Here is a 24,022-nt window from a genome sequence, read left to right on the forward strand (position 1 = left end):
TTTCCACCGGTCTAATGTCCATTGCTCATGTCTCTAGGCCCAAGCAAGTCTCTTCTTCTTATTGGTGTCCTTTAGTAGTGGTTTCTTTGCAGCAATTCGACCATGAAGGCCTGATTCACACAGTCCCCTCTGAACAGTTACGTGTTATTTCATAGTTTTGATGTCTTCACTATTAAAAATAAAGAAAAACCCTTGAATGAGTAGGTGTGTCCAAACTTTTGACTGGTACTGTACATATTCTAACCCTACTTCTAGACATACACTACCTTTCAAAAGTTTGGGGTCACTTAGAAATGTCCTTGTTTTGGAAAGAAAAGCAATTTTTTTCTCCATTAAAATAACATCAAATTGATCAGAAATACAGTGTAGACATTGTTAATGTTGTAAATGGCTACTGTAGCTGGAAACGGCTGATTTAACACTAATTTCTAGACTTCTAGACATACATACTCTTATTACAGATACTGTATCACTGACCCGGTAGGAGACTGCCCTATCTTATCACTGACCCGGTAGGAGACTGCCCTATCTTATCACTGACCCGTTAGGAGACTGCCCTATCTTATCACTGACCCGTTAGGAGACTGCCCTATCTTATCACTGACCCGTTAGGAGACTGCCCTATCTTATCACTGACCCGTTAGGAGACTGCCCTATCTTATCACTGACCCGTTAGGAGACTGCCCTATCTTATCACTGACCCGTTAGGAGACTGCCCTATCTTATCACTGACCCGTTAGGAGACTGCCCTATCTTATCACTGACCCGTTAGGAGACTGCCCTATCTTATCACTGACCCGTTAGGAGACTGCCCTATCTTATCACTGACCCCGTTAGGAGACTGCCCTATCTGGACATACAGTATACATATAATTGATTGACGTATTGATAGATATTGTGACTGACCCGGAGCGAGACTGTCCTATCTTATCACAGAGGTCCAGGATGAGGCCCCAGTCCTCCGCTGTGTTCATCTCACTGGTGGCTTTCTCTGAAGAACAAACACAAACACCAGCTCACTGTTGAAGTAGGCTATAACACACACACATCCTGTTAGGGTAAGATAATGTGGGGAACCACTTGTCACATCTAGAGTCAGAGTTCTAACCAGATATGGTGCATCAGTTACCGATACTCAACGTGTATTCATTCCTTGTCTTATAATTTTTATATTTATTCACCAGGTTATTATTATTAAATATTTTCAACTATTTCTCTACATTGTTTGGAAGGGCCCGTAAGTAAGCATTTCACTGTTAGTCTACACCTGTTGTTTTACGAAGCACGTGTAGTGCTAAATTTGAGCCGGATCCTGCCGGAACAGGATCCGGCACCTCTCCGTTTTGGACTGTTTTGTTCCGACACCTATTTGGCTTGATCCCGTACCTCTCCTGGCATGATAAATCATTTTCACTTTCTGCAATGTAAAAATTCTAATAAAAGCGATCATATTTAATTCGAGTTACCTCTTAGTTAGTTCTCCTGCCACCACAAAAAAACGTAATGTGAAAAGGTAGATTTTCAGGCCGGGCCTAATATTCAAAATGTTTATTTGGGTTGGGCCAGCCGGGTTAGGGTTTGCGCAACATTGTAACCTGTTTGAGACCAACTCGTGGCTGTATGAGAAGCGCCAGTATGTCTCAGATAACTAGAATGAGATGAACTTTCTCTCTCCCTCTCTCTACTCTGATAGACATGAGCCTGCAACTCATCTCTCCAGCATTGCACTTCATTTATTTCCTTATATAATCAGAGCCACGCGAAGGGTTCTGAACGAACTGCAGCAACCCTGATCAATTTAAATATATTTGCCAAAGTTATAGAATTACTGCTGTCTGTTCAGAAATAAATGAAATCATTCAGAATAGCCTACTACACCATGAGAAGGCCTATAATTTAGCGACAGAGGAATATTCCTAATCCTCTTCGTGTTGTCAATAACATCTCGTCCAGTCTCATCTTCTCCTGTGTAGGCAGCTAAATCTTCCACAAAGTCCTCCTGTCAATCCTTTGACCTGGTGATAGTTAGCTTGCAAGCTACCTTAGCTAGAGACTGCCCTATCTCTAGATAGATACCCCCTTCACTAATATATGCTTGATAAATCCAAGTTAACGTTAGCAACGATTTTAGCTTATTTGCCTGCATAGTTAGTTATTGTAGTGGCTAGCGTAGCTGACGTTTTTAGCTTAAGATAAAATGCAAGTCACCTTCTCCGTCTGGCACTCTGGAGCATGTTTGCTGCTAGCTACATCTTCATTGTCGCTTATCAAAATGATCTAACTTTGTCGACTAGCATCAACAATCCCTAGGCCAGGTGTCTGACTAACAACAACACTTAACTAGTTAGCTAAGACAACTAGCTAGTGAATGGGCTATCCCCATTGCGCTTACTAGCTAGCTAACTAGACATCTGTTAACTAGCCATGTATGTTGACTGAAAGTGAGCTAACTAGCTAGCTAGTTAACTAAGAAAGGGTGTAGCTAGCTATGGCTACAAAACTTAGACGAAGTGATCCTAGCTAGCTACGTTAGGAAAATTAACTCATAGCTGGGTACCGTTTTCAGGTAGCTAGCAAAACACAAACAAAGCCGAGGCATCAGCGTAGCTAACGTTAGCGCTCACAACTTACCAACATCTTGTTCAAATGGATTGGACGTGAAGAGAGGCATTGCCGCAATTATTTCAACCACAGTGTTGTAGTTCTCTTCTTATTTTCCCTCGGCTATTCGCTAACGTTAGTTATTACATTAAAATGCATAGCTAGTACAAAAAGTAGGGCAGATGTACTAGCTAGCTAGTCAGTCAGTCAGTCACTCCTTGGTCAGGCAGCAACAAACTAGGCATTCTGGGTAACGGAGAACAGTGCTTTGTGAACATAGACATTAGAGTGAGCAACAATAGTGGAATCGGCGGTTACATTTTAGTCATTTAGCAGACGCTCTTATCCAGAGCGACTTACAGGAGCAATTAGGGTTAAGTGCCTTGCTTAAGGGCACATCGACAGATTTTTCACCTAGTCGGCTTGGGGTTTTTAGAACCAGCGACCTTTCGGTTACTGGTACAACGCTCTTACCCACTAAGCTACCTGCCGCCCGGTTCTCCTTCAAAATAAAAGTCCCCCATTGAAACTGATGCAAATGGATACAAATTGTGGAATCATGCCACAATTGGACTAAATAATGCTAAACAAGGTTGGAATATTGTTATATAAATTCAACAAGGAAAGATATTAGTTAATCTTTTGAAATCGCACTGGATGTATTTGAATTCAGAATTGCATTGGGGGCATGCATACTCTATACTATTGCAGCATAGATACTGGAGGCTGAGACAAGGGGGATTGGGGGAGGCTGAGACAAGGGGGATTGGGGGACACTGTGGCCCCGTCCAATGGTACCCCCGGACAGGGCCAACCAGGCAGGATATAACACCACCCACTTTGCCAAAGCACAGCCCCCACACCACTAGAGGGATATCAACAGACCACCAACTGACTACCCTGAGACAAGGCTGAGTATAGCCCACGAAGATCTCCTCCACTGCACGAGCCCGAGGGGGCGACAAACCGGACAGGAAGACCACACTCAATCATAGGACCTACTGAAGAGATTAGTTTTCAGTAAAGACTTAGGGCCGAGACCGAGTCTACGTCTCTCACATGGAAATACCAACATGTTTCAAGCAGACCACCATAGTCCCTGTGCCCAAGAACACCAAGGTAACCTGCCTAAAAGACTACCGACCCTTGGCACTCACATCTGTAGATGATGCAATCTCTATTGCACTCCACACTGCCCTTTCCCACCTGGACAAGAGGAACACCTATGTGAGAATGCTATTCATTGACTACAGCTCAGCGTTCAACACCATAGTACCCTCAAAGCTCATCACTAAGCTAAGGACCCTAGGACTAAACACCTACCTCTGCAACTGGATCCTGGACTTCCTGACGGGCCGCCCCCAGGTGGTAAGGGTAGGTAACAACACACCTGCCACGCTGACCCTCAACACCGGGGCCCCACATGGGTGCGTGCTCAGTCCCCTCCTGTACACCCTGTTCACCCATGACTGCATGGCCAAGCACGACTCCAACGCCATCATTAAGTTTTCCGACGACACAACGGTGGTAGGCCTGATCACCGACAACGATGAGACAACTTATAGGGAGGAGGTCAGAGACCTGGCAGTGTGGTCCCAGGATAACAACCTCTGCCTCAACGTGATCAAGACAAAGGAGATGATTGTGGACTACAGGAAAAGGAGGGCTGAGCACGCCCCCATTCTCGTCGATGGGGCTGTAGTGGAGCAGGTTGAGAGCTTCAAGTTCCTTGGTGTCCACATCACCAACGAACTGTCATGGTCCAAACACACCAAGACAGTCGTGAAGAGGGCACGACAACACCTATTCCCCCTCAGGAGACTGAAAATATTTGGCATGGGTCCTCAGATCCTCAAAAAGTTATACAGCTGCACCATCGAGAGCATCCTGACTGGTTGCATCACCGCCTGGTGGCATATTACCTCAATTACCTCGACTAACCTGTGCCCCCGTTACTGTTATTTTATTGTTGCTCTTTAATTATTTGTTATTTTTCTATTTCATTTGTATTTGTATTTATTTATTCTTTACTTCCGTTTATTTAGTAAATACTTTCTTAACGCTTATTTTTTCTTAAAACTGCATTGTTGGTTAAGGACTTGTAAGTAAGCATTTCATGTTAAGGTCTACACCTGTTGTATTCAGCGCATGCGCGGTGAAGCACGAAGCTAGCTAACCCACTACCTGGACTAGCTAGCGGGTAGCTACTGGTAACTATTAGCAACTGTGGATAGTTGTTTCACGCCTGAGAGTACCTGTAATTACGCCAGCTAGCTGCCTACAATAATTACATACAATAATGCCTACCATTCAGCTGTTTTTCTAACCTCATTGTCTGAAGCGTTAACGTTAGGTAGTAAGTGGCTACTGTGCTTGAAATTTAGCTAGCTTTTTGCTACCTGGATAGCTACTAAACAATAGCTGGAACGACCTAGCGAACAGACGCGAACTGGCTGAGTCGATTCAGTGGCTAGCTTTGCACTTGGCTAGCTAACAGTAGCTGCTAGGGGTAAGTTATAACCTACATTTGTGTTTTGTTTTTACATACTGGCAGCCAGAGTCGTTCAAGGGAATTCGGGACATGGGTGACTAGTTAACGTTAGCTTGGCTCTCTCTGTGTGTTCGTGCCGTGGGAGGAGGGGTTTCTTCTTTGTCTGAAAGCAAAGGCTAGCTAGTATGCTAACTATTCTAGCTAACTAACTGGCTGAATAAGTTGACGATGGACTCGCTCAAGCTGTCTGGACTAACCCACAACGTTAGACACGGACACGAATGATCTGCTTGACGTGTTGACACACTGGTGGTTTGTTGTGACCGAGTATTGGTGCTAAACCGTGTTGTTGGAGTCCGGCATGCTAGTTGGCTGTGGCGTCATATGACTAGGTGCCCTGGACGATTTTCACGGAAGAATAATGTACCAAGTTAGCTAGCTGAATAAACTAAGTTAGTCTATTCCTAGAAAACATTGAACCGCTGTAGTTTACAACAATTATAGTTTCTGAGGTGGAAGAGTTATATTTGGGTGTTTCAGTGAAACGTAAGTGAGGGAGGCCACGCTCTCTCCTTTCCCAGATGTTTAGTTCATTTCATTCCGATCTCCTTTGCATTATTGTAGCCATTTTCTGTAGCCTGTCAACTATGCCTCTGTCTATCCCTGTTCTCGCCTCTCCGCACAGACTATACAAACGCCTCACACCGCGTGGCTGCTGCCTCTCTAACCTGGTGGTCCCTGCATGCACCACCCACGTGGAGTTCCAGGTCTCAGGCAGCCTCTGGAACTGCCGTTCTGCTGCCAACAAGGCAGAGTTCATCTCAGCCTATGCTACCCTCCAGTCCCTCGACTTCTTGGCGCTGACGGAAACATGGATTACCAATGAAAACACTGCTACTCCTACTGCTCTCTCCTCGTCTGACCATGTGTTATCGCATACCCCGAGAGCATCTGGTCAGCGGGGTGGTGGCACAGAAATCCTCATCTCTCCCAAGTGGACATTCTTTATTTTCCCCCTGACCCATCTGTCTATCTCCTCATTTGAATTCAATGCTGTCACAGTCACTAGCTCATTCAAGCTGAAAATCCTTGTCATTTATCGCCCTCCAGGTTCCCTTGGAGAGTTCATCAATGAGCTTGACGCCTTGATAAGTTCCCTTCCTGAGGATGGCTCACCCCTCACAGTTCTGGGTGACTTCAACCTCCCTACGTCTACCTTTGACTCATTTCTCTCTGCCTCCTTCTTTCCACTCCTCTCCTCTTTTGACCTCACCCTCTCACCGTCCCCCCCTACTCACAAGGCAGGCAATACGCTTGACCTCATCTTTACTAGATGCTGTTGTTCTACTAATCTCACTGCAACTCCACTCCATGTCTCCGACCACTACTTTGTATCATTTTCTCTCTCGCTCTCCTCCAACACTACTCACTCTGCCCCTACTCAGATCGTAATGCGCCGTCGCAACCTTCGCTCTCTCTCCCGCTACTCTCTCCTCTTCCATCCTATCATCTCTTCCCTCTGCTCAAGCCTTCTCCCTCCAATCTCCTGATTCTGCCTCCTCAACCCTCCTCTCCTCCCTTTCTGCATCCTTTGACTCTCTATGTCCCCTATCCTCCCGGCAGGCTCGGTCCTCCCCTCCTGCTCCGTGGCTTGATGACTCATTGCGAGCTCACAGAACAGGGCTCCGGGCAGCCGAGCGGAAATGGAGGAAAACTAGACTCCCTGCACCCCTGGCATCTTTTCACTCCCTCCTCTCTACATTTTCTTCATCTGTTTCTGCTGCTAAAGCAACTTTCTACCACTCTAAATTCCAAGCATCTGCCTCTAACCCTAGGAAGCTCTTTGCCACCTTCTCCTCCCTGCTGAATCCCCCCCCCCCCCCCCCCTCCCCCCTCCCCCCCCTCTCTGTGGATGACTTCGTCAACCATTTTGAAAAGAAGGTTGACGACAGCCGATCCTCGTTTGTTAAGTCAAATGACACTGCTGGTCCTGCTCACACTGCACTACCCTATGCTTTGACTTCTTTCTCCCCTCTCTCTCCAGATAACAACCTGCCCGCTTGACCCTATCCCCTCCTCTCTTCTCCAGACCATCTCCGGTGATCTTCTCCCTTACCTCACCTCGCTCATCAACTCATCCTTGACCGCTGGCTATGTCCCTTCCGTCTTCAAGAGAGCGAGAGTTGCACCCCTTCTCAAAAAACCAACACTCGATCCCTCTGATGTCAACAACTACAGACCAGTATCCCTTCTTTCTTTTCTCTCCAAAACTCTTGAGCGTGCCGTCTTTAGCCAACTCTCTTGCTATCTCTCTCAGAATGACCTTCTTGATCCAAACCAGTCAGGTTTCAAGACTGGTCATTCAACTGAGACTGCTCTTCTCTGTGTCACGGAGGCTCTCCGCACTGCTAAAGCTAACTCTCTCTCCTCTGCTCTTGTCCTTCTAGACCTGTCTGCTGCCTTTGATATTGTGAACCATCAGATCCTCCTCTCCACCCTCTCCGAGCTGGGCATCTCCGGCGCGGCTCACTCTTGGATTGTGTCCTACCTGACGGACGCTCCTACCAAGTGGCGTGGTGAGAATCTGTCTCCGCACCACATGCTCTCACCACTGGTGTCTCCCAGGGCTCAGTTCTAGGCCCTCTCCTATTCTTGCTATACACCAAGTCACTTGGCTCTGTCATATCCTCACATGGTCTCTCCTATCATTGCTACGCAGACGACACACAACTAATTTTCTCCTTTCCCCCTTCTGATAACCAGGTGGCGAATCGCATCTCTGCATGTCTGGCAGACATATCAGTGTGGATGACGGATCACCACCTCAAGCTGAACCTCGGCAAGACGGAGCTGCTCTTCCTCCCGGGGAAGGACTGCCCGTTCCATGATCTCGCCATCACGGTTGACAACTCCGTTGTGTCCTCCTCCCAGAGTGCGAAGAGCCTTGGCGTGACCCTGGACAACACCCTGTCGTTCTCCGCTAAAATCAAGGCGGTGACCCGATCCTGTAGGTTCATGCTCTACAACATTCGGAGAGTACGACCCTGCCTTACACAGGAAGCGGCACAGGTCCTAATCCAGGCACTTGTCATCTCCCGTCTAGATTACTGCAACTCGCTGTTGGCTGGGCTCCCTGCCTGTGCCATTAAACCCCTACAACTCATCCAGAATGCCGCAGCCCGTCTGGTGTTCAACCTTCCCAAATTCTCTCATGTCTTGTATTTGCTGGTCTCTCCAGAGATGTTAGATCGGGTTCTGGTCCAGGCTCTGGCTGGGCCACTCAAGGATATTCAGAGACTTGTCCCGAAGCCACTCCTGTACATTGCTCCGTTCATCTTTCCCTCGATCCTGACTAGTCTCCCAGTCCATGCCGCTGAAAAACATCCCCACAGCATGATGCTGCCACCACCATGCTTCACCGTAGGGATGGTGCAAGGTTTCCTCAAGACGTGACGCTTGGCAGTCAGGCCAAAGAGTTCAATCTTGGTTTCATCAGACCAGGGAATCTTGTTTCTCATGGTCAGAGTCCTTTAGGTGCCTTTTGGCAAACTCCAAGCGGGCTGTCATGTGCCTTTTACTGAGGAGTGGCTTCCGTCTAGCTACTCTACCATAAATGCCTGATTGGTGGAGTGCTGCAGAGATGGTTGTCCTTCTGGAAGGTTCTCCCATCTCCACAGAGGAACTCTGGCGCTCTGTCAGAGTGACCATTGGGTTCTTGGTCACCTCCCTCACCAAGGCCCTTCTCCCCCGATTGCCCAGTTTGGCTGGGCGGCCAGCTCTAGGAAGAGTCTTGGTGGTTCCAAACTTCTTCCATTTAAGAATGATGGAGGCCACTGTGTTCTTGGGGACCTTCAATGCTGCAGACGTTTTTTGGTACCCTTCCCCAGATCTTTGCCTCGACGCCATCCTGTCTCGGAGCTCTACGGACAATTCCTTCGACCTCATGGCTTGGTTTGTGCTCTGACATGCACTGTCAACTGTGGGACCTTATATAGGTGGACTCCAATCAAGTTGTAGAAACATCCTCAAGGATGATCAATGGAAACAGGATGCATCTGAGCTCAATTTCAAGTCTCATAGCAAAGGGTCTGAATACTTATGTAAATAAGGTATTTCTTTTTTATTTTTAACCTGTTTTTGCTTTGTCATTATGGGGTATTGTGTGTAGATTGATGAGGATATTTGTATTTAATTAATCAATTTTAGAATAAGTCTAACGTAACAAAATGTGGAAAAAGTGAAGGAGTCTGAATACTTTCCGAATGCACTGTCTTAAGGTGTGAATATGAAGTGAAGACAGATGTTGGATTTGTTAACCTGCTGATTGAATGGATAGAATACACTTGACTGCATTTGAAACGGCACCATATTCACTATGGCAGCCAGCCCAATTCCAGTCTTTTTCCAACTAATTGCATCTTTTGATCAATTAGATTAGCTCTTTTGCCAATAATTGGGGAAAATATCAGAATCCAGCTGCCTGTGTAAATGCAGCCTAAATAGTTGATTCCTTTTGACCAGGGTACTGGGGGCTAGCGCACTATATTATACTGGGGGCTAGCGCACTATATTATACTGGGGGCTAGCGCACTATATTATACTGGGGGCTAGCGCACTATATTATACTGGGGGCTAGCGCACTATATTATACTGGGGGCTAGTGCACTATATCATACTGGGGGCTAGCGCACTATATCATACTGGGGGCTAGCGCACTATATTATACTGGGGGCTAGCGCACTATATTATACTGGGGGCTAGCGCACTATATTATACTGGGGGCTAGCGCACTATATTATACTGGGGGCTAGTGCACTATATCATACTGGGGGCTAGTGCACTATATTATACTGGGGGCTAGCGCACTATATTATACTGTGGGCTAGCGCACTATATTATACTGGGGGCTAGCGCACTATATTATACTGGGGGCTAGCGCACTATATTATACTGGGGGCTAGCGCACTATATTATACTGGGGGCTAGTGCACTATATTATACTGGGGGCTAGCGCACTATATTATACTGGGGGCTAGTGCACTATATTATACTGGGGGCTAGTGCACTATATTATACTGGGGGCTAGTGCACTATATTATACTGGGGGCTAGTGCACTATATTATACTGGGGGCTAGTGCACTATATTATACTGGGGGCTAGTGCACTATATTATACTGGGGGCTAGTGCACTATATTATACTGGGGGCTAGTGCACTATATTATACTGGGGGCTAGCGCACTATATTATACTGGGGGCTAGCGCACTATATTATACTGGGGGCTAGCGCACTATATTATACTGGGGGCTAGTGCACTATATTATACTGGGGGCTAGTGCACTATATTATACTGGGGGCTAGTGCACTATATTATACTGGGGGCTAGTGCACTATATTATACTGGGGGCTAGTGCACTATATTATACTGGGGGCTAGTGCACTATATTATACTGGGGGCTAGTGCACTATATTATACTGGGGGCTAGTGCACTATATTATACTGGGGGCTAGTGCACTATATTATACTGGGGGCTAGTGCACTATATTATACTGGGGGCTAGTGCACTATATTATACTGGGGGCTAGTGCACTATATTATACTGGGGGCTAGTGCACTATATTATACTGGGGGCTAGTGCACTATATTATACTGGGGGCTAGTGCACTATATTATACTGGGGGCTAGCGCACTATATTATACTGGGGGCTAGTGCACTATATTATACTGGGGGCTAGTGCACTATTTTATACTGGGGGCTAGTGCACTATATTATACTGGGGGCTAGTGCACTATATTATACTGGGGGCTAGTGCACTATATTATACTGGGGGCTAGTGCACTATATTATACTGGGGGCTAGCGCACTATATTATACTGGGGGCTAGCGCACTATATTATACTGGGGGCTAGTGCACTATATTATACTGGGGGCTAGTGCACTATATTATACTGGGGGCTAGTGCACTATATTATACTGGGGGCTAGTGCACTATATTATACTTGGGGCTAGTGCACTATATTATACTGGGGGCTAGTGCACTATATTATACTGGGGGCTAGTGCACTATATTATACTGGGGGCTAGTGCACTATATTATACTGGGGGCTAGTGCACTATATTATACTGGGGGCTAGTGCACTATATTATACTGGGGGCTAGCGCACTATATTATACTGGGGGCTAGCGCACTATATTATACTGGGGGCTAGCGCACTATATTATACTGGGGGCTAGTGCACTATATTATACTGGGGGCTAGTGCACTATATTATACTGGGGGCTAGTGCACTATATTATAGTGAATAGGGTGCCAGGTCAGTCAGACTACCCTGTATAGCTCACACAATCACAACAGCTTTTTATCTGAAACTACACACAGCGTGACATCAATCAGCAGGACTCCTAAAACATCATCGTTCCACCAGGCAGTCAGGAACCGGTATCTATCTGTATGTCTGACCATTAGTGACATTACATCCTGCCACTGGCCAGACTGACCATTAGTGACATTACATCCTGTCACTGGCCAGACTGACCATTAGTGACATTACATCCTGTCACTGGCCAGACTGACCATTAGTGACATCACATCCTGTCACTGGCCAGACTGACCATTAGTGACATTACATCCTGCCACTGGCCAGACTGACCATTAGTGACATTACATCCTGTCACTGGCCAGACTGACCATTAGTGACATCACATCCGGTCACTGGCCAGACTGACCATTAGTGACATCACATCCTGTCACTGGCCAGACTGACCATTAGTGACATTACATCCTGCCACTGGCCAGACTGACCATTAGTGACATTACATCCTGCCACTGGCCAGACTGACCATTAGTGACATCACATCCTGTCACTGGCCAGACTGACCATTAGTGACATCACATCCTGTCACTGGCCAGACTGACCATTAGTGACATTACATCCTGTCACTGGAAAGCAATACAGGATCAGTCATCAGCTCAATATCAGTCATCTCTTCATAATATCAACACAGATCAGCAAACACCACATATTTTCAAAGTCTGTAGGATTATTTTATTTGGGACTTTTACTTTGTTTGTTAAAATATCCTACATACACAGCACCTTGTCTTAAGTCCCTGAGAACCAAAGGCAGGGGACATCGTTAAGAGGCTGCAGCAGTCAGTGTTCTCTTCTCCATCCCACCACACAGACGGAGGGCTCAGTCCTTATGAGGGTACTCTGCTGCATGTTGCCATGCTAAATAAATACATTAAACTGCTCATAAAAGTCACTTTTCCTTATTTAGTGCCCTAGCTTTGGCCAGGGCCTCATCTCTGTCCAAAAGTAGTGCACTATGCAGGAATAGGGTTCCACTAGAGGGTTAGAACTGCTCCAGGCTGAAGACCGTAGTGTTGCTCAGTGAAACATCGGACCAGGACAGAGCCACAGCATAGAGAGACAATCGATATGTTGGGAGATTTATTAGATGGGGAACTCCATTTGAATTCTATCACTTTTTGACAGCATCCCTTTTGATTTAAACAAAACTTTTCATACGTTTACCCCTGGAAGAAGTGGTCAGAAAGGGATATTTGGGACCGGAATGCCAAAACATTCAGGAGATAAAGGTGGTCAAAGTTGATCCATTTTGCATTCCCCACCACACCATGAGACATCCATGTCTTCATCACTGGAAAGGATAAACGGTTGAGGTTGATATCATTTAAAAGCTTACAAACAGGGTTGTCATACTATTTAATACTTTCTTGAAAAAAATATGTTTTAATAAAAATGTGGACATTATTTAACCTTTAACATAAATGATCTAACAAAGTGTAAACCGCATGTTGTAGCTTAGACCCTATTTGACATAATCTGAGGTTGTGTTGTGCCGCCATCGGTTGAGACACAACATGTTCTTCATGTGGGTCAGGGTTAGGTAGAGAGGGTCAGGGTTAGGGTTAGGTAGAGAGGGTTAGGTAGAGAGGGTTAGGTAGAGAGGGTTAGGTAGAGAGGGTTAGGTAGAGAGAGGGTTAGGTAGAGAGAGGGTTAGGTAGAGAGAGGGTTAGGGTTAGGTAGAGAGGGTTAGGGTTAGGTAGAGAGGGTTAGGGTTAGGTAGAGAGGGTTAGGTAGAGAGGGTTAGGGTTAGGTAGAGAGGGTTAGGTAGAGAGGGTTAGGGTTAGGTAGAGAGGGTTAGGGTTAGGTAGAGAGGGTTAGGGTTAGGTAGAGAGGGTTAGGGTTAGGTAGAGAGGGTTAGGGTTAGGTAGAGAGGGTTAGGGTTAGGTAGAGAGGGTTAGGTAGAGAGGGTTTATAATAGGTCGACTTTGACCACCTTTATGTCTTCAGTGTTTTGGCATTCAGGTCCCAAAAGCCCCTTTCTGACCATATCTACAATGGGCCAATATGTATGGAAGGTTTTGTTCAAATCGAAAGGGATGCTGTCAAAAAGTAATTGAAATCAAATGGATTTCCCCAGATCCCAGATGGTGACCCAGTGGAGACCAGGGCAGGACCACAGCAGAGAGGGCTGGTAGGTAGAGAGATCCCAGTGGAGACCAGGGCAGGACCACAGCAGAGAGGGCTGGTAGGTAGAGCGATCCCAGTGGAGACCAGGGCAGGACCGCAGCAGAGAGGGCTGGTAGGTAGAGAGATGTGGAGCAGCAGACAGATGGACATAGGAGATCCCAGATGGTCATTCAGTAGAACTGTGTGAACTAGTAGATCTAAGAATCTACCAGGGCCAGGTTCTTCGACTGGATCTTAGCCAAGTGGTCTAAAATCCCTGCTTCGATCTTATCACACTGAGCCAGGAACCCCTGGAGGAAGAACAGGAGGAGACAGAGGATATTCTTAGACCTGCGGCTGCTTTGTAGTAACCCTGTAATAACTAGCAACAACGTATTAACAGCATTGTTTTATATTACTCAAGTGGAATAAGGACCTACTTGAACTCTCATTGAGAGTTAATCAGAAATGAAACAGACTCACCTGAATTCTTTTTACTAGTCCCTTTTTCTTCATCCGACAGTCACCGAAGTTGTCTGGTAAAGTCTGTTAACATGACAGTTGTTTTAGTGTTTACAGAGTCAAGACACCCTGTGATAAGACCAGTAGCCAGGGGTTACCAGTCCACCTGACTAGAGGGATCTGTGTTACCAGTCCACCTGACTAGAGGGATCTGTGTTACCAGTCCACCTGACTAGAGGGATCTGTGTTACCAGTCCACCTGACTAGAGGGATCTGTGTTACCAGTCCACCTGACTAGAGGGATCTGTGTTACCAGTCCACCTGACTAGAGGGATCTGTGTTACCAGTCCACCTGACTAGAGGGATCTGTGTTACCAGTCCACCTGACTAGAGGGATCTGTGTTACCAGTCCACCTGACTAGAGGGATCTGTGTTACCAGTCCACCTGACTAGAGGGATCTGTGTTACCAGTCCACCTGACTAGAGGGATCTGTGTTACCCAGTCCACCTGACTAGAGGGATCTGTGTTACCATAGAGTCCACCTGACTAGAGGGATCTGTGTTACCCAGTCCACCTGACTAGAGGGATCTGTGTTACCAGTCCACCTGACTAGAGGGATCTGTGTTACCAGTCCACCTGACTAGAGGGATCTGTGTTACCAGTCCACCTGACTAGAGGGATCTGTGTTACCAGTCCACCTGACTAGAGGGATCTGTGTTACCAGTCCACCTGACTAGAGGGATCTGTGTTACCAGTCCACCTGACTAGAGGGATCTGTGTTACCAGTCCACCTGACTAGAACTGTGTGTTTGTTAATAAGGTTGTGTTACCATAGAGTCCACCTGCTTTAGGAGCAGGCCTAAATACGTGTAGGAGGGTTAGGGGGACCAGTACTAGGTGTAGGAGGGTTAGGGGGACCAGTACTAGGTGTAGGAGGGTTAGGGGGACCAGTACTAGGTGTAGGAGGGTTAGGGGGACCAGTACTAGGTGTAGGAGGGTTAGGGGGACCAGTACTAGGTGTAGGAGGGTTAGGGGGACCAGTACTAGGTGTAGGTGGGTTAGGGGGACCAGTACTAGGTGTAGGAGGGTTAGGGGGACCAGTACTAGGTGTAGGAGGGTTAGGGGGACCAGTACTAGGTGTAGGAGGGTTAGGGGGACCAGTACTAGGTGTAGGAGGGTTAGGGGGACCAGTACTAGGTGTAGGAGGGTTAGGGGGACCAGTACTAGGTGTAGGAGGGTTAGGGGGACCAGTACAAGGTGTAGGAGGGTTAGGGGGACCAGTACTAGGTGTAGGAGGGTTAGGTGGACCAATCCTAGGTGTAGGAGGGTTAGGGGGACCAGTACTAGGTGTAGGAGGGTTAGGGGGACCAGTACTAGGTGTAGGAGGGTTAGGGGGACCAGTACTAGGTGTAGGAGGGTTAGGGGGACCAGTACTAGGTGTAGGAGGGTTAGGGGGACCAGTACTAGGTGTAGGAGGGTTAGGGGGACCAGTACTAGGTGTAGGAGGGTTAGGGGGACCAGTACTAGGTGTAGGAGGGTTAGGGGGACCAGTACTAGGTGTAGGAGGGTTAGGGGGACCAGTACTAGGTGTAGGAGGGTTAGGGGGACCAGTACTAGGTGTAGGAGGGTTAGGGGGACCAGTACTAGGTGTAGGAGGGTTAGGGGGACCAGTACTAGGTGTAGGAGGGTTAGGGGGACCAGTACTAGGTGTAGGAGGGTTAGGGGGACCAGTACTAGGTGTAGGAGGGTTAGGGGGACCAGTCCTAGGTGTAGGAGGGTTAGGGGGACCAGTACTAGGTGTAGGAGGGTTAGGGGGACCAGTACTAGGTGTAGGAGGGTTAGGGGGACCAGTACTAGGTGTAGGAGGGTTAGGGGGACCAGTACTAGGTGTAGGAGGGTTAGGGGGACCAGTACTAGGTGTAGGAGGGTTAGGGCTGTGTTACCATAGAGTCCACCTGCTCTAGAAACTTCATGAACTGTTCAGATGCCACCTTCACTCTTTGGTCCAGTCTCCCCAGCGCCTCGGCCTGCAGGTCTTTAGCTAGGAACCCCTATAGAACAACAGTAACAGAATAGAGGGCTAAGAAAAGCTCCTTCCTGTGTATGTGCTGACCAGTGCAGCCTCTGGGCATTATCTGTGCCAACACTACTGCTGGGTCTCAGTTAGTTTGGTAAGGATGCCAGGGTAGAATAGGGAGTGCTGCTTTGGTATTTAATAGGGCCGGGACCATACCAGTATCGCGATACTCCTTAGTATTGTGGCAAGGAAACAAAACACAAAGCGGACTTAACTTGTTTAGGAAACAAACATAATTATGTTGTCATCCAGAGTCACGTATTTTTTCCCCAAGCTATAGCACATAATATTTTACATACAAAAAATGTCAGCTTCGTGTTTTAATTTTTTATATGGAAGAAATATAGCGATACTGGTATCATCACAGCCCTAGTATATATATTCATGTATATAACCCTAACCCTAGTATATATATTCATGTATATAACCCTAACCCTAGTATATCTATATATTCATGTATATAACCCTAACCCTAGTATATATATTCATGTATATAACCCTAACCCTAGTATATCTATATATTCATGTATATAACCCTAACCCTAGTATATATATTCATGTATATAACCCTAACCCTAGTATATATATTCATGTATATAACCCTAACCCTAGTATATATATTCATGTATATAACCCTAACCCTAGTATATATATTCATGTATATAACCCTAACCCTAGTATATATATTCATGTATATAACCCTAACCCTAGTATATATATTCATGTATATAACCCTAACCCTAGTATATATATTCATGTATATAACCCTAACCCTAGTATATATATTCATGTATATAACCCTAACCCTAGTATATATATTCATGTATATAACCCTAACCCTAGTATATATATTCATGTATATAACCCTAACCCTAGTATATATATTCATGTATATAACCCTAACCCTAGTATATATATTCATGTATATAACCCTAACCCTAGTATATATATTCATGTATATAACCCTAACCCTAGTATATATATTCATGTATATAACCCTAACCCTAACCCTACAGTGCCTTCAGAAAGTATTCTTACCCCTTGACTTATTCCATTTTGTTGTTTCAGCCTGAATTCAAAATGGATCTAAAAAATGTTTTGTTGATCTCACCCATCCACATAATGGCAAATTGAAAACATGTTTTCAGACATTTTTATAAATGTATTCAAAATGAAATACAGAAATATCTAATTTACTTTGTAGAAGCACATTTGGTAGTGATTACAGCTGTGAGTCTTTTGGGGTAAGTCTCTAAGAGCTTTGCACACCTGGATTTTACAATATTTGCACATTAATCTTTAAAATTCTTCAAGCTCTGTCAAGTTGATTGCTGATCATTCAAGTCTTGACTTGTCAAAACTGTAACTAGGCCACTCAGGAACATTCAATGTCGTCTTGGTAAGCAACCCAGTGTAGATTTGACCTTGTGTTTTAGGTTATTGTCCTGCTGAAAGGTGAATTCATCTCCCAGTGTCTGTTGTAAAGCACACTGAACCAGGTTTTCCTCGAGGATTTAGCCTGTGCTTATAGCTGTATTCCGTTTATTTTATCCTAAAAAACTCAGTAGTCGTTGCCGATGACAAGCATACCCATAACGTGATGCAGTCACCGTCAAAATAAAAAGAGTGGTACTCAGTGATGTGTTGTATTTGCCCCAAACATAATGCTTTGTATTCAGGACTAAAAGTTAATTTCTTTGCGACATTTTTTGCAGTATTACTTTAGTGGCTTGTTACAAACAGGATGCATGTTTTAGAATATCCTTATTTTCACTGTCAATGAGGTTAGTACTGTGGAATAACTACAATGTTGATCCATCCTCTGTTCCCTCCCATCACAGCCATTAAACTCTGTTTTAAAGTCACCATTGGCCTCATGGTGAAATCCCTGATCGGTTTCCTTCCTCTCCGGCAACTGAGTTAGGAAGGACGCCTGTACCTTTGTATTGACTGGGTTTATTGATACACCATCCAAAGTGTCATAACTTCACCATGCTAAAGGGATATTCAGCGTCTGCTTTGTTTTTTTGTTTTCTACACACCTACCAATAGGTGCCATTCTTTCTGAGGCATTGAAAAGCCTCCCTGGTCTTTGTGGTTGAATTTGTGCTTGAAATTCACTACTCGATTGAGGGACCTTACAGATGTGTGGGGTACAGAGATGGGGTAGTCATTCAAAACTCCTGAACTTATTTAGGCTTGCCATAACAAAGGGGGTTGAATACTTGAAATGTTTTATCAATTTTTTTAACATTCTACAAACAAAATGTCACTTTGACTTGTAAAGTGGTTATCCCACTGGCTATAGGGTGAACGCACCAATTTGTGAGTCGCTCTGGCTAAGAGCGTCTGCTAAATGACGTTAATGTGCCCTTGAGCAAGGCACTTAACCCTAATTGCTCCTGTAAGTCGCTCTGGTTAAGAGCGTCTGCTAAATGACTAAAATGTAAATGTAAAATGACATGGGGTATTGTGTGTAGATCAGTGACACTACATCTTAATTTAAGTAATTTTAAATTCAGGTTGTAACAACAAAAATATATATGTAGATATAAAGTATCAGAACATACATTCTTCAGGCCTGTCAGCTCTCCATCCACCTTCTCCAGTTTCTTAGCAGTCTCTTCTACTGACTTCTCAATGTCCTTCAACTTCTTCAGCTCGGACTCCTCCTCTGGGCTGTTCTGAGAGGAGACAACACACAGGTCTGTATTCAAACCATTTTAGGAATGAATGAACGAACAAATGAATGATTGACCGAATGAATAAACAAATGAGTGAGTGCCAGTCAGACAGCAGAACTACGAAGGTCTTACCCTCTTCCCAATCATCATGAGTTTACATCCCTGTTTGATTCCAAAGCTGGACAGACTCTCCTCCATCTCCTTCAGTGACTTCCCTGAAACAACAGGACAGCAGAGGCATCAAGGTGGAGCTTGAACCAGCTACCCTGTGGTTAGAGGTGAGTGCAATATAGTACGACCTGTGCCATACAGGCCAGTCTTCTTGGCAGAGGCAGTAGTAATAGTCTGTTTCTGCTCTGTTGCCAACACCTTAGAAAAGTGTCCAGCCTAATGGATCTCTCTTACTACAACTTTAATTAGGTCAGGTCAAGATGTCGCTGCAGTGGATTCTGCTATTTTGTGTGGGGGGTTTTCACGCTGATTTTAACATTTTTTGTACCTAATATTTCCACCATCGTTTCCTATGACCGAAAACAGCTTCTGGGCATTAGAACAGCAGCTGTGGTATGACTGCTCATTCCAGACCAGGCCCTAATCTCCGGGACTAGAGGGGCAAACGAGCGGGCCCCCTGACGAGACAGCTCCAGGTAAGGTTAAGGGGGAGGTGTGTGTCTCTTTGTTAACAACAGCTGGAGCGCGATCTCTAATGTTAAGGAAGTCTGGAGGTTCTGCTCACCTGAGTTAGATTACCTCATGATAAGCTGTAGACCACACTGTTTACCAAGAGAGTTAATCTACACTACCAGTCAAAAGTGTGGACACACCTACTCATTCAAGGGTTTTTCTTTATTTTTTTACAAAACGATGAAATAAAACATATGGAAAGCAAAAAAGTGTTAAACAAATCAAAATATATTTTATATTCAAAGTAGCCACCCTGAACCTTGATGACAGCTTTGCAAACTCTTGGCATTCTCTCAACCGGATTCATGAGGTAGTCACCTGGAATGCATTTCAATTAACAGGTGTGCCTTCTTAAAAGTTAATTTGTGGAGTTTCTTTCCTTCTTAATGCGTTTGAGCCAATCAGTTGTGTTGTGACAAGGTAGGGGGGTATACAGAAGATAGCCCTATTTGGTAAAAGACCAAGTCCATATTATGGCAAGAACTGCTCAAATAAGCAAAGAGAAATGACAGTCCATCATTACTTTAAGACATGAAGGTCAGTCAATATGGAACATTTCAAGAACTTTGAAAGTTTCTTCAAGTGCAGTTGCAAAAACCATCAAGCGCTATGATGAAACTGGCTCTCATGAGGACCGCCACAGGAATCGAAGACCCAGAGTTACCTCTGCTGCAGAGGATAAGTTCATTAGAGTTACCAGCCTCAGAAATTGCAGCCCAAATAAATGCTTCACAGAGTTCAAGTCACAGACACATCTCAACATCAACTGTTCAGAGGAGACTGTGTGAATCAGGCCTTCATGGTCGAATTGCTGCAAAGAAACCACTACTAAAGGACACCAATAAGAAGAAGAGACCTGCTTGGGCCAAGAAACACGAGAAATTGACATTAGACCGGTGGAAATGTGTCCTTTGGTCTGGAGTCCAAATGTGAGATTTTTGGTTCCAACTGCCGTGTCTTTGTGAGACGCGGTGTGGGTGAACGGATGATCTCCACGTGTAGTTCTCACTGTAAAGCATGGAGGAGGGCGTGTTATGGTGTGGGGGTGCTTTGCTGGTGACACTGTCTGTGATTTATTTAGAATTCAAGGCACACTTAACCAGCATGGCTACCACAGCATTCTGCAGCGATACGCCATCCCATCTGGTTTGGGCTTAGTGGGACTATTATTTGTTTTTCAACAGGACAATGACCCAAAACACACCTCCAGGCTGTGTAAGGGCTATTTGACCAAGAAGGAGAGTGATGGAGTGCTGCATTAGATGACCTGGCCTCCACAATCCCCCGACCTCAACCCAATTGAGATGGTTTGGGATGAGTTGGACCGCAGAGTGAAGGAAAAACAGCCAACAAGTGCTCAGCATATGTGGGAACTCCTTCAAGACTGTTGGAAAAGCATTCCTGGTGAAGCTGTCATTACATTTACATTTTAGTCATATAGCAGACGCTCTTATCCAGAGCGACTTACAGTTAGTGAGTGCATACATTTTTCATACTGGCCCCCCGTGGGAATCGAACCCGCAAGCGCCATGCTCTACCAACTGAGCTACAGGAGGCCTGTCATCAAGGCAAAGGGTGGCTATTTGAAGAATCTCAAATATAAAATATATTTTATTTATTATTATTTATTTATTATATTTTGATTTGTTTAACACTTTTTTGGTTACTACATGATTCCATATGTGTTACTTCATAGTTTGTCTTCACGATTATTCTACAATGTAGAAAATAGTAAAAAATAAAGAAAAACCCTTGAATGAGTAGGTGTGTCCAGACTTTTGACTGGTACTGTATAGTTTTCGTAGCGGTCTATGTACCACCACAAACTGATGCTGGCACTAAGACCACACTGAACGAGCTGTGTAAGGCCATAAGTAAACAACAATATGCACATCCAGAGGTGGCGCTCCTGGTGGCCGGGGACTTTAATGCAGGGAAGCTAAAATCAGTCTTACCTAATTTCTACCAGCATGTCACCTGTGCAACTAGATGTGAAAAACTCTAGATCACCTTTACTCCACACATAGAAATGCATTCAAAGCTCTCCCAAAGCTCTTCCTCGCCTACCAGACAGGCTAAATGCCTTCTATGCTCGCTTTGAGGCAAGCAACACTGAACCATGCATGAGAGCACCAGCTGTTCCGGATGACTGTGTGATCACGCTCTTCATAGCCGATGTGAGTAATACCTTTAAACAGGTTAGGGATCGGTGTCCCATATACGGGACGGTTGAGCTAACGTGCACTAATGTGATTAGCATGGCTGTTGTAAGTAACAGCAAACTTTCCAGGACATAGACATGTCTTATATGGGCAGAAATATAAAATTATTGTTAATCTAACAGTACTGTCAAATTTACAGTAGCTATTACAGTGAAAAAAGACCATGCTATTGTTTGAGGAGAGTGCACAACAACAAAAAAGTCATCACCGCAACTGGTTTGATACATTCACCTCTGAAGGTAAATAATGTACTTACATTCAGTAATCTTGCTCCGATTTGTCATCCTAAGGGTCCCAGAGATAAAATGTAGCATAGTTTTGTTTGATAAAATAAATGTGTATATTCAAATGTAGGAACTGGGTTCTACAGTTTGAACCCCTGCTGTCTCTGGCTCCACACCCACCCCGCCCGGCCATCTAGATGTGTGAAAGTTAGTGTATAAGCTAATGATCCATCATGAATGACATTCCTGGGAGTGTGTAAACTTACATTTTGTATTACCATATCATTTTTGTATGTTCTCTATAGATATATACTTGAAAATATATCAATTGACCAATTCGGCACATTTGGGCAGATTTGATACAAAATAGTCCAGTATTGCAATGCTTCACTGGATCAATCTGAAACTTTGCACACACTGTTGCAATCTATTGGCCAAAATCTTAATTGCGCCTAAACTGCAATATTATATTGAGGCCTTTCTCTTGCATTTCAAAGATGATGGAACAAAAAATATAGAAAACGCATGTTTTTTTGTTTGTATTATCTTTTACCAGATGTAATGTGTTATATTCTCCTACATTCATTTCACATTTCCACAAACTTCAAAGTGTTTCCTTTCAAATGGTACCTGAAGCATATCCTTGCTTCAGGTCCTGAGCTACAGGCAGTTAGATTTGGGTATGTCATTTTAGGGAACAATTGAAAAAAAAGGGTCCGATACTTAAGAAGTTAACGTTCACATTCATTAACATTCCTCAGGGCCAGATGGATTACCAGGATACATACTCAGAGCATGGTCTGACCAGCTGACAAGTGTCTTCACTGACATGTTCAACCTCTCCCTGACCCTGTCTGTAATACCTACATGTTTCAAGCAGACCACCACAGTCTCTGTGCCCAAGAACGCCAAGGTAACTTGTCTAAATGACTAATCGCCCTGTAGCCATGAAATGCTTTGAAAGGCTGGTCATGGCTCACATTTTTTATTTTTATTTAACCTTTATTTAACCAGGTAAACCAGTTGAGAACAAGTTCTCATTTACAACTGCAACCTGGCCAAGATAAAGCAAAGCAGTGCGATTAAAAACAACAACACAAGAGTTACATATGGGGTAAAACAAAACATAAAGTCAAAAAATACAACAGAAAATATATATACAGTGTGTGCAAATGTAGTAAGTTATGAATAGTTACAATTTCGTAATTAACACTGGAATGATAGATGTGCAAAATATGATGTGCAAATAGAGATACTGGGGTGCAAATGAGCAAAATAAATAACAATATGGGGATGAGGTAGTTGGGTGGGCTAATTACAGATGGGCTGTGTACAGGTGCAGTGATCGGTAAGCTGCTCTGACAACTGACGCTTAAAGTTAGTGAGGGAGATAAGAGTCTCCAGCTTCAGAGATTCTTGCAGTTCGTTCCAGTCATTGGCAGCAGAGAACTGGAAGGAATGGCGGCCAAAGGAGGTGTTGGCTTTGGGGATGACCAGTGAGATATACCTGCTGGAGCGCAGACTACGGGTGGGTGTTGCTATGGTAACCAGTGAGCTAAGATAAGACGGGGATTTGCCTAGCAGTGATTTATAGATGACCTGGAGCCAGTGGGTTTGGCAACGAATATGTAGTGAGGGCCAGCCAACAAGGGCGTACAGGTCACAATGGTGGGTAGTATATGGGGCTTTGGAGACAAAACGGATGGCACTGTGATAGACTACATCCAATTTGCTGAGTAGAGTGTTGGAGGCTATTTTGTAAATGACATCGCCGAAGTCAAGGATCGTAGGATAGTCAGTTTTACGAGGGCATGTTTGGCAGCATGAGTGAAGGAGGCTTTGTTGCGAAATAGGAAGCCGATTCTAGATCCAACTTTTGATTGGAGATGCTTAATGTGAGTCTGGAAGGAGAGTCTAACCAGACACCTAGGTATTTGTAGTTGTCCACATACTCTAGGTCAGACCCGCCGAGAGTAGTGATTCTAGTCGGGTGGGCGGGTGCAAGCAGCGTTCGGTTGAAGAGCATGCATTTAGTATTACTAGTGTTTAAGAGCAGTTGGAGGCTACGGGGGCTATGTTTTATGGCATTGAAGCT

At 44.9% G+C, this 24,022-nt stretch overlaps 2 protein-coding genes across 3 annotated transcripts in view; both read right to left on the bottom strand.

The window, feature by feature from the left end:
• LOC311121116 (signal transducing adapter molecule 1-like) overlaps window positions 1-2,835 on the bottom strand; it is a 58,158-nt gene extending 55,323 nt beyond the window's left edge. Inside the window, exons 1-2 of one of the 2 annotated variants that reach the window (XM_084195647.1) lie at window positions 2,632-2,835; window positions 907-991 (exon numbers count right to left, since the gene is read on the bottom strand). In XM_084195647.1, coding sequence (XP_084051773.1) covers window positions 907-991; window positions 2,632-2,671 — 125 coding nt within the window. In that variant the 5' untranslated portion in view covers window positions 2,672-2,835. The remainder of the gene's footprint in view (window positions 1-906; window positions 992-2,631) is intronic. The other variant, XM_084195648.1, reaches the window with a different exon arrangement.
• A 9,286-nt stretch (window positions 2,836-12,121) lies between these two features.
• LOC311121119 (BAG family molecular chaperone regulator 1-like) overlaps window positions 12,122-24,022 on the bottom strand; it is a 29,323-nt gene continuing 17,422 nt past the window's right edge. Inside the window, exons 3-7 of the mRNA XM_084195651.1 lie at window positions 18,930-19,012; window positions 18,684-18,797; window positions 15,980-16,087; window positions 14,057-14,119; window positions 12,122-13,884 (exon numbers count right to left, since the gene is read on the bottom strand). Coding sequence (XP_084051777.1) covers window positions 13,792-13,884; window positions 14,057-14,119; window positions 15,980-16,087; window positions 18,684-18,797; window positions 18,930-19,012 — 461 coding nt within the window. The 3' untranslated portion in view covers window positions 12,122-13,791. The remainder of the gene's footprint in view (window positions 13,885-14,056; window positions 14,120-15,979; window positions 16,088-18,683; window positions 18,798-18,929; window positions 19,013-24,022) is intronic.

The sequence above is a fragment of the Coregonus lavaretus genome, assembly GCF_964263955.1.
Source record: "Coregonus lavaretus genome assembly, contig: HAP1_SCAFFOLD_359, whole genome shotgun sequence".
NCBI lineage: Eukaryota > Metazoa > Chordata > Actinopteri > Salmoniformes > Salmonidae > Coregonus > Coregonus lavaretus.